The sequence below is a fragment of the Cricetulus griseus genome (assembly GCF_003668045.3).
Source record: "Cricetulus griseus strain 17A/GY chromosome 1 unlocalized genomic scaffold, alternate assembly CriGri-PICRH-1.0 chr1_0, whole genome shotgun sequence".
Taxonomy (NCBI): Eukaryota; Metazoa; Chordata; class Mammalia; order Rodentia; family Cricetidae; genus Cricetulus; species Cricetulus griseus.
The window spans coordinates 26,010,983-26,027,215 of NW_023276806.1; the positions used below are offsets into that span (position 1 = coordinate 26,010,983).

General features: G+C 38.8%; 1 protein-coding gene across 6 annotated transcripts in view; it reads left to right on the top strand.

The window, feature by feature from the left end:
• Positions 1 to 16,233, top strand: part of LOC100755927 (glutathione S-transferase C-terminal domain-containing protein) — a 99,071-nt gene that overhangs the window by 3,039 nt on the left and 79,799 nt on the right. For all 6 annotated transcript variants that reach the window (XM_035452043.1, XM_035452042.1, XM_035452041.1 and 3 more), the window contains 2 exons: positions 3,611 to 4,051; positions 6,804 to 7,268. In XM_035452043.1, the coding sequence (XP_035307934.1) occupies positions 3,632 to 4,051; positions 6,804 to 7,268 (885 nt within the window). In that variant the 5' untranslated portion in view covers positions 3,611 to 3,631. The remainder of the gene's footprint in view (positions 1 to 3,610; positions 4,052 to 6,803; positions 7,269 to 16,233) is intronic.

The window sequence follows — 16,233 nt, forward strand, 5'->3', positions numbered from 1 at the left end:
GTTTGTTCAAGAGTCTGGGCTTTTACCTATCACTAGACATGTGTGTAGACTCTAGTAGTTAAGGTTCCTAGTTTTTTTGTCTGAATATCAGTATTTATGTCTTGTTTCCTTGTTCACATGCTTGGATGGACTCCAGTTACATTCATCCTGAGTCAGCTCATGGAGGTGGATTTATTTTTTCATTTTTATTTACACTTAGCCTAGATTAAGTTAGAAGAGAAAATGGTGTCAGTAAATGAGGCTGATGTATCAGACTGAGGTCCTCGATAGTATTCTTGTTCTGTCGTTGGTAATCATGTGTATATTTCATTGTCTTTATTCATCCCATAAACTAAAGCTTGAGTATTATTAATCATTAAAGGTGTCATGTGATATGCTAACAAGGAAAAGAATGTTGGGTAACAAGCTAAGGAGTGATGGGAGTGTGTTTCCAGTCATGTGGTCAGGGAAGGTTTCTTGAGATAATATGTGCCAGAGAAGCCAGTGACATGAGGAAGGGAAAATGAACAGCCAAACACAAAAGTTTTCATGTAGGGGGTTCTGGCCCCTTTGAGGAACAGGAAGAAGTATTGGTGGGAGCAATGAGAAAGGATATTAAATGAAGTCAGAGACTAAAGAGAGGGTCACATTTGTTCACACTGTTCATTCTAAGTGTGCGGAGAGACTGCTGGGTAACACTGTGCAGGGCACATGTTTTGAAGGATGATGGTTGGAGAACTCACCTGTGTGGGAAGTGGGGGATGAGATGATTCACTTCTATAGGCTGGTGATGACCTCGATTAAAGTGGTAGTAGGAGATGCTAAGGAACTAGATTTAGGTTCTGTTTCAGGAGGAGATAGCAAGATATGAGAGATAAGGGGGTTTACTTGGGGCTTGAGTCTCTGAGGTAGGGGAATAATGTTGCTGTTTGATCAGCAACGGGGTCAGTAAAGAAAAGGAACAGATTTAGGAAAAGCCAGTTGAATTGTTAGGGAGCCTGGAGCTCAGGCACAATGTGCCTGAAATAAATGCAGGAGTCAAGCAATATTTAAAGCCACTGGCACTGCAGAGCACATAGAATAGTACTGTTGAAATGTGACTTCTGAGGCATTTAACTAATTATTCTTTATCGATAAAAATTGGGAGTCAGATTTTGTGGTAAGAAACTGAATGATCAGACAAGCTTTGGAGCAGCTACCAGTGACTTCCTGTCTCTTCCTTCCTCCTAAAGGGCTGAGATCCTTGCTAAGTCCTGGCTTACTACTTCTCAGTCTTCTGAAACCTCTATGGTTAATTTTGCCCTCTGATTCAAAATAAACTTTATTGTCAGAATGCAATCAACATATCACACAACAGACTATCTGTAATGATGATGGGTTTTGAAATCAGTCAAGAGCCATAATTTAAAAGGAAGGGGGAAAACAGCATAAAATCAGATTTACTCAGAGTAATAGAGAACTTTCGATATTTCTTCAGGTTTTGCGGTTGCTTTTTCTGGTTTTAGGGATTATATATACTAGGCCAGTGTTCTGCCACTGAGCTACACCTTAGCCTTTTTTTAAATTAAATACAAAATGTCTAGTTGGCTAAGTATTATACCTGTTACTTAAAACAACCATTTTAAAACATACCCTTGAAGATTTCTACGTAATGAGACTGAAGCTTTAATATTGTCTTTTAACCTACTTATTTCTCCTGCAAATTCCCAATTGTGTTGACATAAGAGATAGATGCACATGCTATTGGTGCCTGAGGCTTTATGTTTTTGTCTGCTGTTTTGCCATTTCCTTCAATGACCGCAGTATGGCGTATGCCAGAATTGAGAAAGCAAATGACAGGTCTGTGCTTGACAAAACTCTATGAGGCAATGCAAGTTGTGCTCTAGAAACCTTGGGGACCCTGAAATTGACTCTGGAGTGTCTGTCTTAAAGTTCATGTGTAGCTAGGGAATTGTCAAGAAAAACAAAAGGGAAAAGGAATTTCTTTTTGCTTGATATTTATGAACTTTAAGTCAAAACTATGTTCTACTCCTGAAAACACAGTGCAAGCCATAGCACCCAACAGATTTGTACAAGTTTACTAATTGTTTGATATTTAACAGTTTTACTAGTAATGAGAAATTGCCCAGGGAGAGTAATTTGATTTTGTTTTTCGAGACAGGGTTTCTCTGTATTGCTTTGGAGACTGTCCCGGAACTTGCTCTGTAGATCAGGCTGTCCTTGAACTCACAGAGATCCACCTGCCTCTGCCTCCCGAGTGCTGGGATTAAAGGTTTGTGCCACCAGCGCCTGGCTAAGGAGAGTAATTTTTTTCAACTCCACAATTGTTAACCAACATTTTGATCTCAAAGAGGGAGAGAAGAAAACCCACCAATGTTGGTATTGAAAAAAACACTAAGAAATCAGTTGTACTTTGCATTTTCTCTGGACAGCTCATTCATTTTTCTGATTTCACCCTGGGAAAGTATTTCTATTTTATTTTGTTGACATTTCACAGTAGTAAGTACTCAAAGTGAATCAAGTTTATAAATGCCTTTTTCATGGTTCTTTTGTAATTTCTACAAATGCACAGGCACCCCTCACACACACACACACACACACACACACACACACACACATACACACATGCACATATATTTTTTTTTTCCTATTACACCTTCTGGTTACATAATTCTAAATGCTTTTAAAGAGTGCCATCTAGCGTTCGTTTTTGAATTGTGGTTTATGGATTAGAATGTGGTTAACTCAAAAGCAAAAAGTCATCATTGACAAAAACCTTAAAGAACTGATTTGGCCTCAAGATATGCGTCTTTAAATCAACCAGTGTGTATACTCATACATGCATCCCTTCAGCAAATATTTTTTAATACGGATATTTAGCAGGCCCTATTTTAAGTGTAATAGTTCACAAAATACTCTTTCAGGATATTCAAATCATCTAACAGACAAATGGCATATTGAAAAAATAGTGTATTATAATGGTACCAAGTGCTGAGGAGGAATTACAGCTTAGAAGGCAAAGTGAAGGGAGTATGTTGGTTGGGGTTTATAATATAAAAAGTAGCCAAGGATCTCAGTAAGATGCTACCTATTATTATAGGCAGAGCTCTGTGTTCCAGAAATACCGAGTATGAAGATCTTGTGGTTGGATTGTAGATAGAGTTTGGGAGAATCTTAATTCACTTTGGGGGAAGCAGTAAGCAATGAAAAACAATGAGATGAACTCGAGGCAGAATAATTACATTAGGATCTGTGTAGGCAGTGTGGAAGGCCTGACTGATTTCAGTAGGGTGGAAAGATACTACAGGATGAGTGGCAGAACTTCATGGGGACAGGGAGAGGCAGAGGCAACTGATATAATTTAGAAGTGATGGTGACTCAGAAGTCATTGAGATGGTGTAGTATTTATACTTCAGAGAGATCCTGATTAACAGAACACCAAGGTTACTCATCTTAGAATCATTTAGAAACACTGAAAATGTTTAATCATGCAGAATGGGGAAAAATTTTCTTTCGGAAGCCATTCATCCTTGAAGTAAAAATTCTTGGCTGATATTTTGAAAACACTTAATTTTTTAGCTTCTAAACTGTTATATCTGAAGGCCTCTAACCATCTTGGTTTTTGTTATAGGTGTCCAATGAAAAGAAAAAAATGAAAGGCATTAAGAAGAGTCCTACGGCAGAGTCTCTGTACCTGGAGTACTCTCACCAAACAGAAGGGTGCATCTTTCCTCTCCACACGTCTGTAGCTCTGTTTTTATTATCTTACTGTGACTGCAAGGTCTTTAATGTCTACTTAGTATTTACTGAAGAAAACACAGACACTTCACTCCTAAGAGAGGCACTGTCCCAGGATGTGGACATACAGGTCATTTCAAGACAGGATGTCCCACCGATAGTCCAGAATTGCTGCTTGCCTGCGGTGGTAGAAAAATCAGATGTTTTCTGTAGAGCAGGACTTGCCGTTGTTCTGAGACACATAATCCAGAAATCCTATGAAGCTAAGCCGTCAAGAAAGGAAATTTTGGAACTTCTGGGTTTTAAAAAGACTTGTCTTAAAGCCTGTGCTGAAGTAAGTATATGGTCTCTTGGTTTTTTAAAGCTATAAGTAATAACATTCACTCCAACATGATTGTAACTTCTTATCAGAGAGTCAAAAGGTTTCTTTAGATGTGTCATCATTACGGGGCAATACTAAACAATAAGAATTTCAGATGTTTTTATGAAGTTTAGACACATTGTTTTGAAATAATGCTCCCCTTTTATATTGAGGGTCTTTAAAAGATATGTCCATATAATGTAAGAGCTGAAGTCATAGTGCCTTGTAAGCCATGGGGAGTTTTAAAGGCTTTTGGGGTGATTTAGTTACTTTCCTATTGTTGTGATAAGATGCCATGCCCAAGCAACTTGTAACACGAAAAATAAAAGACCCAGAGACTGATATTGGGGCTAAAGTGTCATCCTGAATATCAGAAAAAACAAAGCAGCTAGCCAATAGCTCTCACCTCTAGCTCAGGCTGAAAGGACTGATTCACAAATGAGCTACTCCAAGTCTCAAACTGCTGCCTCTCCTCAGTCTTGCAGGAGAATGAATGCCACTCTGAGACCTTGCTTCTGTCTTATGTACTTCCTAATGTTGGGATTAAAGAGATATAATTCTCTTTTAGACTGATTCACTCTAGTGTAGCTCTGGGTGGCCTTGGACTCAGAGATCTGTCTATCTCTTAATCCTGAGTCCTAGGATTAAAGGTGTGTACCACCACCTCCTAGCTTCTGACTGCTGGAATTAAAGGTGTGTGCCTGGTTTCTTTGGCCTGTGGCTTACTTTGCTTTCTGAATCCTCAGGCAAGCTTTAATAAATCATAAACAGTATCTCACCATAGCAACTTATAGAAGACTGAGTTTTTTGGAGGGTTAGTTTTGGGGCATTAGAGTTCATGGCCATCATGGCAGAGAGTGTGGCAGCAGGCAGGCATGTTGCTGAAACAGTAGTTGGGATCTCATCTTCAGACACACCCTCAAGGCAGAGTATGTACAGAGAATGGCTTGAGATTTTCAAAATCTCAAAACTGTTCAAGAGCCACATTTCCTCCAACAAGGCCGTGCCTCTTAAGCCTTCCCAGACAGTTCCACCAAGTGGGGATCAAGTATTTAAATATATGAGCCTGTGTGGGCTTATTCTCACTTAAACCACCACGTTCTACTTGATAGCCTCTACAGGCTAGTGGCCTGTGAATTGTGAAATGCATTTAGTTCATCTTCAAAAGTCCCCATATCTTTCAGCACTGTTCAATACTGTTTCAAAGTCTAAAGTTTCTTCTGACACTTCAGGCAATCTTTTAATTGTAACCACATGTGAAATCAAAAAGCAAATTACATACTTCCAACATACAATGACATTTAAGTAATATTAACATTCCAAAAGGGAGTTAGGAAATATTGGACCAGTGTAAGACTGAAATCCTAAAGGACCAACCCTAGATACTGTAGCTCCATGTCTGAAATCAGAGGGCTTAGATGGCTCCACTATTTGGACCTAGCTGATTGCAACACACTTCTTTCTCTTGGCCTGGTTCCACCCCATCTGTAGCATTCTATGACAGATATCTCTTGGCTGTGGTATCCTGGGGTCCCCAGCACAATTCAGGCTTCATTTTCCCAGCTTTATGCAGTGGCCTCTTGAGGCTACCATGCAGGGACTTGATTGCCTTACACCTGGCCTCAGCAGTGCTCCTTACCCGTGGAGCAAGATTTTGTAATCCCTTAATTCTTGTATCTGTCCTAACTCTAAAGCCAGACCATACGCTGTCCACTTGGGTTGGAGCTTGGCTCCCTCCTTGACTTTCATTTATAGAAGCTTTTTTGTTGTTGCTTTGTAGCAGCAGGAAATCCCTCAAGCATTTTCCTTGTACAAGTTGGAAGTGTAACTGGGTAGGCTCTTGTCCTGAGGTGACCCCTCCTTTTACTCTATTTTGCCTAGGGCCTGTCCTTATTGAGCACAAACAAACCTTGGCTCCAAGGTTAACTTGTTCCATTTCCTGGTGCTCTTTTTCCCTTCCATCTGTACATTTTGTATTTCCTTTTGTATCGCTCTTTCTTTTTTACTTTAGATCTGCATAAGAGTGATACTAATAACCAACCATAGGACAGTCAATATTAGGCTGTCTTGAAGTCTCCTCAGCCAAGGAAATTAGTTCATTCCTTTTTAATTTAGCCACAGGCAGATTCTTAGGACACAGGCAAAAAGCAGCCACATTTCTTTGCCAAAGCATCACAAGAATGGTTTCTAGACTGGTGGCTGATATTGTTTCTCTTGAGCTGGGGTCTCTATGGGCTCCATTGTTCTCAGCACTATGGTCTTCCAAGCTCCTACTAGGACGGCCCCTTGAGCACGTCTTCTAGCATTCAACTGCTTTCCTAGTCCAAAGTCTTTCATGCCTGTCACATCTCCAGCAAGGCCATACTTCCTAATCCTTCCCAAACAGCTCCAACAAACTGGACCAAGTATTCAAATAGTGAGTCTGTTGTCACTCAAACCCCCATGGGAGGCAGTGATTTATTCAGTAGGATGATACAGAATTGCAGAAGCTGCATCATTAAGGTCTCCACTTTTGAAACATTGTAATGTGTTTTCTGATCCAGCACAGAAGTCAAGCCAAGGATGTTATAGCCCATCACTTAATTTATTTAAACCATTATATTTTTAGTTTTGAGCCTAGCCTTTAATGGCTGAATCATTATCTCTCAGCCTTAAGTCACTCTTATTTCCCAACTAACAGGATATTGGAGAGGAGAGAATGGCTCATGTCTTGATTGTCTTGTAGGTCAGTGAGTGGACCAGGCTATGTGAACTCACCATCCCTTTGGCTGTTGAGAATTTTCTCCAAGAGTCTTCTGACCAGTCCCCAGCTATCCCTGAAGAAATCCTACAGCTTGAGAGAAAGCTCAGTGAGCCTGTCAGAGTACACAATGATGACAAACTCCGTAGACAGAAGCTAAAGCAACAGAAGACTGCTGGAGTTGAGCCTCCCTCTGGCAAGGGAAAAGCAAAGGGCAAGGCTGGTGCACAGAAACCATCCAAAGAGTTGTCTGGCTCGTCCAAGAGTCTGGAACTAAAGGTGGCATTCTCAAAGCTCACAATGCAAGACACAGCTGATACCAACAGGGAGCCTTCTCACATCAGGAAAGCAAAAGCCTCTGCCCTTCCGCCTCTGGAGCACGTGTTTGCAGAAGGACTGTACTTCACCTTGGCGGACATTGTGCTTTTGCCCTGTGTTCATCACTTTTTGGTAAGCCATTGTCTGGAGTCCGTGTGTTACTATGAGTTTCAGTTTGTTGAGTTGCTTAGGTCTGAATTTGGTTCTGCTTCCTACTCTGTCATAGTTCTAAGCAAATTCTTAACAGTTTCTGTTCTCTAATGTGTAAAATGGAGGTCACAGGACCTTTGTGTCATTAGGCTCTTGTTGTCTTCCCTCCAGAGGTACATGTGTTAAAGGCTTGTTCCCTGGACTGTAACATGTCTGGGAGATGGTGAGACCTATGCAAGGCGGCCTTGGCAATGGCTGTATGCTGGTTAGCTGGATGTAGGCACTCTGGCCACTCTGTCTCTTTCAGCTTCTTTATTTGCATGAAGGGAATAGGTCTCCTCCACTGTACCTTCCTGCCAGTGTTCTGGGCCACCACACGTCCAAGATAATAGGGCCAAGTGACCATGGACTGAAATCTCTGGAACTGTGTGGCAAAGTTGACATTTTCCTTACTAAGTTTATGTTGCTAGTCTTTCTCTGTCCTGCCATCCAGCTCCCAAATAAACAACACGGAGACTTCTTAATTAATTCTTAAAGTTTGACTGATAGCTTAGACTTGTTTCTAATTAGCTCTTATAACTTAAACTAACCCATTTTTATTTATCTACATGTTGCCGAGTAACTCGTGACTTTTACCTCTTTCCTTGCATGTCTGTTCCTTCTGCATGCACTGGTGACTCTGCCTTCCTCTCTGCCCCCAAAACCCTACCTAGCTATTGGCCATTCAGCTTTTTATTAAACCAGTCTGAGTAACACATCTTCACAGTGTGCCAAAAGATTATTCCACAGCAATTTATTATCTCAGTAATTTTTTTAAAGATTTATTTATCACATATACCATGTTCTGCATGTATTTATTCTTACACCCCAGAAGAGGACACCTGATCTCTTTATAGATGGTTATGAGCCACCATGTAGGTGCTGGGAATTGAACTCAGTACCTTTGGAAGAGCAGATGGCACTCTTAAACCCTGAGCCATCTCTCCAGCCCTCAGTAATTTTGTTATAGTGATGAAAAACTGATTAATATACTCTGTAATGTGATCAATGTAAGGAATGAAGAAAATTATGGTTAATTTTGAGTTATGAAAATGCTAGTAACTGATACCATTGTTAACTTTACTTTGCTATTAAAATTATCTTTATGATATTATTAATTCCAGGATTAAAAAACTAAGAAAAGACTAAAAATTAAAAATACTTCTCAGCTGTATTTTATAATGAAATTGTCAATTAAAATACTAACCATTATACTGAGCATTATCAAATCAGAATTTTTTTTCCCTCATTTGAATCTTCTCTCTAAAATTACTTGCTTTTCAATGATATGGGATAATTTACATGTGATGTTCTCTTTCCTAATAGTTTGTGTGTGTGTGTGTGTGTATGTATGTATGTATGTATGTATGTATGTATGTATCTATCTATCTATCTATCTATCTATCTATCTATCTATCTTCTAGTCCTCTGGGAGGTAGTGGCGGGGAACCAGGTGAAAATGCCATAATGTACAAGGCAGGCTTGCTTTTGCATCCTTCCAGTGGGTTCTTTATAGCTGCATTTTTCCTGCTCTGAAGCTTGTTCCCCTTTTCCCTAATAAGGACCCAGAGACCAGGCTTTATCCTCATTATATATCACCCTGTCTTAGATGTCTCCATTGGAAGGTGAAAAAAGACTTCTAATGAAAGTCTGTAAATTCGGAGTTTGTACAATATGGAGAAATTGTTTAAGAAACCTTTTGTTTCAAAAGTGAAATGAAACAAGAACAGCAACTAAAATTATTTCAGAATTAATCATCTTGGAAAAATACAGATTTGGGAAGCATTTAGGCACTGATTGGTATTTTAAATATCCTATGACTATCTTTTCCTAGTTGAGTGATTTCTAGTCTCATTTATCTCTGATTCTTCCCTTTTAATTCTATAAACATCAGTCTCTAGAGTAGTCATACATTTTGAAAGATTTGGTATTTATGATTTTAAATTTTTGAGAGTTCATAGAGGTACACTCTCTTTGTAGGCATTCCTGAAAGTGTTTATGTTGGGAGCTGTGCTGTTCTGAGTACTAGGAATGCAGTGCAGAGCAAAGCAGTTAAGATCCCAGAAGTCATTGGAGTTAATTTCTACTTAGGGGAATGAAGAAATGAACAAGTAAACAAACAAATAATATTTATATAAAGTAATGTTAAATGCTACAGAGAAAATAAGAGTATTTGATTTTTAATTCAAGAAAGCAAAACCCAAATTGGATTCACCTGCATGAAGGTGACTTCAGGTCGTCCAGATGGCCCCATTCATCTAGGATGATTTGCATTTCATTTTAGATGAATTTAAATGCCATTTCCTTGATTGGGATTAATCAAAGCAAAAGCATTTCTAATTGACAGGATTTTTCCCATCTGTAATCAGGTAAAATATCAACTTGACTATTACTAAGTAAGTCTGATGCTACAGAGGAGCACTGGGTTTAAAATAGAGCAAACCGGCCAGTGAAAAGGCTTAGCGAGTAAATTCATGTACTCTGTGTGAGCAAGACATACTGAGTTCCGTCCATGGCACCCACAGTGGAAGGAAAGAACAGATGTGTGAAAGCCATCCCCTGACCTTCACAAACTTGTCTGAGCATAAGCATGCCTGTGCTGAAACACTCACACCACGTACATCCAGTAATAATAAGCTTAGAAAACTGTTAGGAAATAAGGTAAAAACACATATTGTTTTCTATTACATGGTTTTGAAACAGAGACACATATATCCTAGGCTAGCTGTAGATTTCTTATCTAGCTGAGGATGACTATAAACTTCTGATCCTCCTGCCTCTGCCTTCCAAATATTGGAATAGTGGCATGTATCACTACACCCAGTACACAATGAGGAACTAAACTAGGGCTTCATGTATGCTAGGCAAGCACTCTGTCAACCGAGCTATATTCACAGCCCATTATTTTAATGACATTTAATATATAAAATAATTTGTGTTTATTCCTTTGTATTTTTCCTGGATTTGCACGTTTTCTTTCAGGAATTCATCTTTCTTTGTCAAGAAAGAGGTATAACATATATTAAGCAACCTTTCTTGGTGTTGTTTCTGTTATATTTTCCTCCCCTGAGTCATTTTGAATGATGCAGTTACTGGAAGGTTTGAGATGCCACACATGGGTGCTGAGAACAGAACTTGGGTCCTCAGGAAGAGCAGCAAGTACTCTTAAATGAAGAGCCATCTGTCTAGCCACCATGTAGGTGTTTTATATTATGAGACAAGTATTAGCAGCATTTGTTGGAAATAATTTACCTTCTAGCTATTCTCATGGGTACAATATGTTTCACTCCTAGCTGTTTTGTTTTTCTCTTCTACCTGTCACAGAAGTCATGTGCCCTTCTCAGTGAGCTCAAAGGGCACAAGACAGTTTACTATCATAATATATGTTATACCTCTTTCACATATGTAAAAATTAAAATCTAAGAATTATAAGAAAGAGAACATGTAATAGGTGTTTTTTGAGACTAGTTTATCTCACTTAATACAATAACTTCTAAATGTGTATATTTTCTTGCTAATTTCATTTCTCTTTACAGCTAAATAAGATCCATTGTGTACATGCATTACAATTTTCATTATCCATTTATTTTTTGATGAACATTGATACTGATTCTATTTCCTGACTGTTTTAAGTAGTGTGCCAATAAACATGTCCAGGAATGGTGCAGCTGGGTCTTATGGTACTTTAGTTTTTAGGTTTTGGGAGGACTTATATAGTGTGTGTGTGTGTGTGTGTGTGTGTGTGTGTTTGTGTGTGTGTGTGTGTGTGTGTTGCACAGAGAGGCCAGAGAATGATGTCAGGTGTGCTTTTCTGTCTCTGTCTTATTACCTTGAGATAGTATCTCTCAGTGAACTTTGGGCTAGGCTGGTGGTCAGCAAGCCCCAGCAATCCTCTCTCTCTTATCCCCTCCCCCACCTTGCCTTTTCATTTTCCTGGGGAATCCAACACAGGTCCTCCTGCTTGCACAGCAAGTGCTCTTACCTGCTAGGCCATTTTCCAGCCCTACCTTGATTCTTAGTGTGGTGGCTCTACCTGTTTATCTTCCCACCAGCAGTAACTTAGGGTTTCTCCTTCTACCCATTCTGAGAAGCATTTTGTTATTTGTTTTCTTGATAATAGCCATTTTGATCAGGGAGAGATGAAATCTCAAAGTGGTCTTCAAACGCATTTCCCTGATGGCTGAGGACGGTGAGGACCTCTCAAATATTTATTGGCCATTTCTGTTTCTTCTTTTGAGAACTGTCTATTCAGTTCATTAGCTCATATTCTCATTGGAAAATTTTGTTTTATTTTTTCTTGTTTTTTCAAGACAGAGTTTTGCTGTGTAGCCCTGGCTATTCTGGAACTCCCTCTGTAGATGATGTTGGGCTCTATCTCTGAGATCCACCTGCCTCTGCCTCCCAAAGACAGGCACCTAGCACCCAGCTGAAAGATTGTGTTTACCTGGTGCAGTTCTCTGTGGCAGTTTACCTGTTGCAATTCTCTTAACTCCCGTCCGAAATTTAGTTAGGTAAAGATTTCATCCCATTCTTCAGGCTCTTTTCCCTCTACTGATGCTTTCCTTTACTGGGCAGAGATTTTTAATTTCATGCAGTGCCGTTTTTGGGATCTTAAGGTCACTTCTTATGCTATTGGAGTTTTGTTCGGAAATTTTAGATTTTAAATTAAGGTCTTTGATGGGTTTTGAATGGATTTTTCTTCTGAATGAGAGATAAATCTTATTTTGTTCTGCAATGGATATCCATTGTGACAGCACCATTTATTGAATAGGCTATCTTTTATCCCCCAGCATATTGCTCGTTTGTTTGGTTTTTTTTGTTATGTTCTATGTGTCAATAGGAAGCCCCTCTCTGCTATAATCCTGGGGCGGGGGAACCACGTGGCAGGGGCTGGAGAGGTGGCTCAGCAGTTAAGAGCTTGTACCGCTCTCCTAGAGAACCTGCTCTTGATTGCAGCACATGAGTCAGGTGGCTTATTACTGCCTGTAACTCCAGCGCCAGAGGACTCTGTCTCTGTGTGTGTGCGCAGACACACCCACAGAGACTCACAAACACACATAGATACACACATGCATACACATACACAAGAACACACTTGTGCACGCACACACACATAATGAAGGAACTTTGTAACCTGTGAGATTAAGATATCTAGATAAACGCCAGCCGAACACAAGCCAGAGCTTGCCAGGGGCAGCAAGGCAGGGATGCCTGAGAGAAGGGGCTTCCAAGTGCCTTGTCTGTCCCTTAAAACCCTATCTCTCCTCATCCTTACCTCACCTTGACCACGCCCTAATGGGCGTGGTTAGGCTTCTAGCAGGCGTGGCTTACACTGTCCCCTACACACACACACAATATTTTTGAACATCCTTGTCAAAAAATTAGGTACCATCACTACCTGGTTTCTGTTTCTGGGTCCTCTCTTGTGCTGCATTTGTCTGGATGCATGTTTTTGTGCCGGCGTCTAGTCTCTTTATCTCTACTGCTTTGTAATGTAATTTAAGGGCAGATATTGTCCTGCTTCCAGCATTGCTTTTTCTGTTTAGGATTCTTTGGCTACATGTGATCTTTTGTGTTTCCATATGGATTTTAAGATTTTTTTTCTTTTGCTAGTTTGTGAAGAATATCATTGGGTTTTTGAAAATGAGATTTGTACTGATTATAGATAAACTTTTATAGCTATTTTATTCTAAGTATCAAACTGAAAAATCCTTCAGTTTGTATGGCAAGCACTTTCACCCTTTGAGCCATCTTGCCTGCCATGTTTTTGCAATTTTAATTCTGCCAGTGCAGGAGTGTGGAAGGTGTTTCTATCTTCTGGTGTCTTCAGTTTCTTCTTCCATGTCTTAAAGTTTTCAGTGTAGAGGTCTTTCATTGTCTGGGTGAAATTTCTTATTTTATTTTCAATAAAATTTAATTTACTGGGAATGGGATATTTTCCCTAATTTCTCTTTCATTAAGTTTCTTATTAACAAATAAAAAAAGTAACTGATTTTTGCATGTTGATTTTTTATCCTACAGCTTTACTAAAAAGTGTTTATCATATATAAAAGTTTCCTGGTGAAGTCCATAGAGTATTTTAAATATAGAGCTATGTAACAAATAGGGATAATTTGACTCCTTCTGTTCCTGTTTATATCCTGATTATATATCTTTTCAGCCCCAGTTCTAGTTAAGACTTCCAAGACTATATTGAAAAGAGTGGGGAGAGTTGGCGCCCTCGTCTCATTCTAGATTTTATAGGAAATGTCTCCTCAATCTTTCCTGAATTGATGTAATATTGTCTGTGGGTTTGCCATATGTAGTTATTTTTATGCTTAGGTATATTCCAAGTATTCCCAACTTTAGAATTCTTTAGAACTTATCATGAAGGCGTGCTGAACTTTGTCAGATACCTTTTCTGCATCTATCAAGGCAACCATATAATCTTTTTTAGTTACATTTTTATGGCTCATTTCATTTATTGCTCTGTATATGTTGTGCCAACTTTGCATTCTTGAGATGCAACCAGCATGATATCATGTATGGTCTTACTGTGTTCTTGAATTCAACTGCAAGCATTTTATTGAGGGGTTTTGCATCTATGTTTATTAGGGAAATTTGTCTATAGTTTTCTTTTTTCTGTTGTGTCTTTATTCAGTGCTGATACCAGATTAAAACTGCCTTTGTAGCATTCTTTTATTTTGTACTTTGTGGGACAAATTGAGAAATACTGGTTGTTAGATCTTCCTTAAAATTGGGTAGAATTCGTCAGGAAATCCATCTGATGCAAGGCTGTACTTTGTGGGGATACTTTTCATTACTGTCTGTGGTGGTTTCAATGAGGATGGTTCCCAAAGACTCATAATTGAAAATTTGGTCCCCAGTTGGTGGAACTGTTTGGGAATGGTTAGGAGGTGTGGCCTTGTTGAAGGAGGTGTGTCACTAGGGGTAGGCTTGGAGGTTTCAAAAGACTTGCACAATTCCCAGTTCCTGCTCTCTTTCTTTCTGCTTCCTATTTGCTAGTCAAGATGTGAGCTCTCAGCTGCTGCTCCAGCTGTTCCTGCTGCCCTGCCTTTGCTCTAGTCTCAACCCTAACCCTGAAACCATAAGCCAAAGAAATAAATGTTGTCTTTTATAAGCTGCCTTGATTATGATGCTTTATCAAAGCAATAAAAACCTAACTAAGATACTGTTTTAACCCCTTTGCTTGTTTTGATCTTTTAAAATTGTTTCTCTCTTTTTTAATTTTGATAGTCATATGAATATAGAAACCCATTTCTTCTAGATTTTCCAGCTTTTTGGAAGATATGTTTTCATAGTATTACCTAATGATCATCTGGCTTGGAGGATTGTTGATTGCTGTTCTTACAACAACTCCCCTTTCACCTCTTGTTTTGTTTTGTTGCTCTCTTTTGGTTAGTTTGGCTAAGGATTTGTTCATCTTGCTATCCTTTTAAGAACCATCTAATGCATTTTAGTTTAGCTTCTTTTTATAGAATCTTGGGTTGGATGATTAGGGTATCTGAGATCTCTGTGACTTTTTTATGAGCTGTAAGCTTTCCTTTTAGGAAAATCTCAGGGGATTCTGGCTGAATGTGTTATGTTTTCATTTGCTCCTAGAACTTTTTAAATATCCTTCCAGATTCCTCAATGGCCCTGTTCATTGAATGTGTATTGTTTAGGCTCCATTGTCTTTGTGTAGATTCTGAGATTTCTTTTGCAGTTGCCTTCTAGTTTTATTTCACTCTAGTCTGATGAGATACATTTTTTTTCCTTATTGTATTTGTGGGATCTTGCCTTGTGGTCTATAATGTAATCAATTTCAGAGTAGGTTCCATGCACCCCGGGGAAGAATATGTGTTTGTTAGATGGAATATTATGTAGCTATCTGTTGAAACAGTTGAGCTATAGTAGTGTAATTTAGCTTTAATGTTTCTTTGCTGGTTATTAGTTTGGAATATCTATCTAACAGGATATTGAAGTCTCCAACTATTATTGTATCAGGACCTTTGAAGCCTTTGGTGCCCTTCGTGGTTTTATGAAACTGAAAGCTCTAAGATTCAGTTCCAAAAATACTTAGAATTGATATGTCTTCTTGATGGATTGTTGTCTGTATTAACATGTAGTTGTCCTCCTTATCTCTTCTGCTCCATTTTGCTTTGAAGTCTACATTAGCAGATGTGAAAACCCTCTTGCAAGCTCTCTTACTGCTTTTATTTGCTTAGTAGGTTAACTTGCATCCTTTGACTCAGCTTTTGGACATTTTTGCTGGCTAAGTGTATTTCTTAGAAAAAAAAGAAAGTATTTAGATACTGTTTTGTTTGTTTTAAATGCAGTAAGTTAGTCTGTATCTTTTTAACTGGTGAATCCATTTGCAAATAAAGTCATTATTGAGAGAGATTTGTTACTTCCTGTGATGTGGTTTGGTGGTTCTGGTTGGTTGGATTATTGTTACTTGTTTTCTTCTCTTCTGTGTTAGGCACAATTAATTTCATACAGTCCTTCATTCTTCTGTTGCTTTCATAGATTGTTCTTTCCTACATGTTTTATGTGAAATTGTCGTTCTTTCTCTTCTGTTTATAGTGTTACTTAAAGAATTTTCTCCAGTGCTGGTGTGGCTGACATGAATTGCTCTAATTTGTGCTTTTCTTGAACTGCTTTTATTTCTCCTTTCATTCTAAAAGATAATCTTGCTATTTATAGAAATCCAGGTTGACAGTTAACTGACTTTTGGGGCTTGAAATAGATCATTCCATGTTTTCTTGGCTTTAAGAATTGCTCATTATTTTGATGTTTCCACCTCTGTATGTGAGTTGGCATTTTCCCCTTACAGCTTTTAACATTGATGCTTTGCTTTGTATTTTTGGACATTTTGACTATGATATTTTATATAGAGATTCTTTTCTGGCCATAACTATTAAGGACC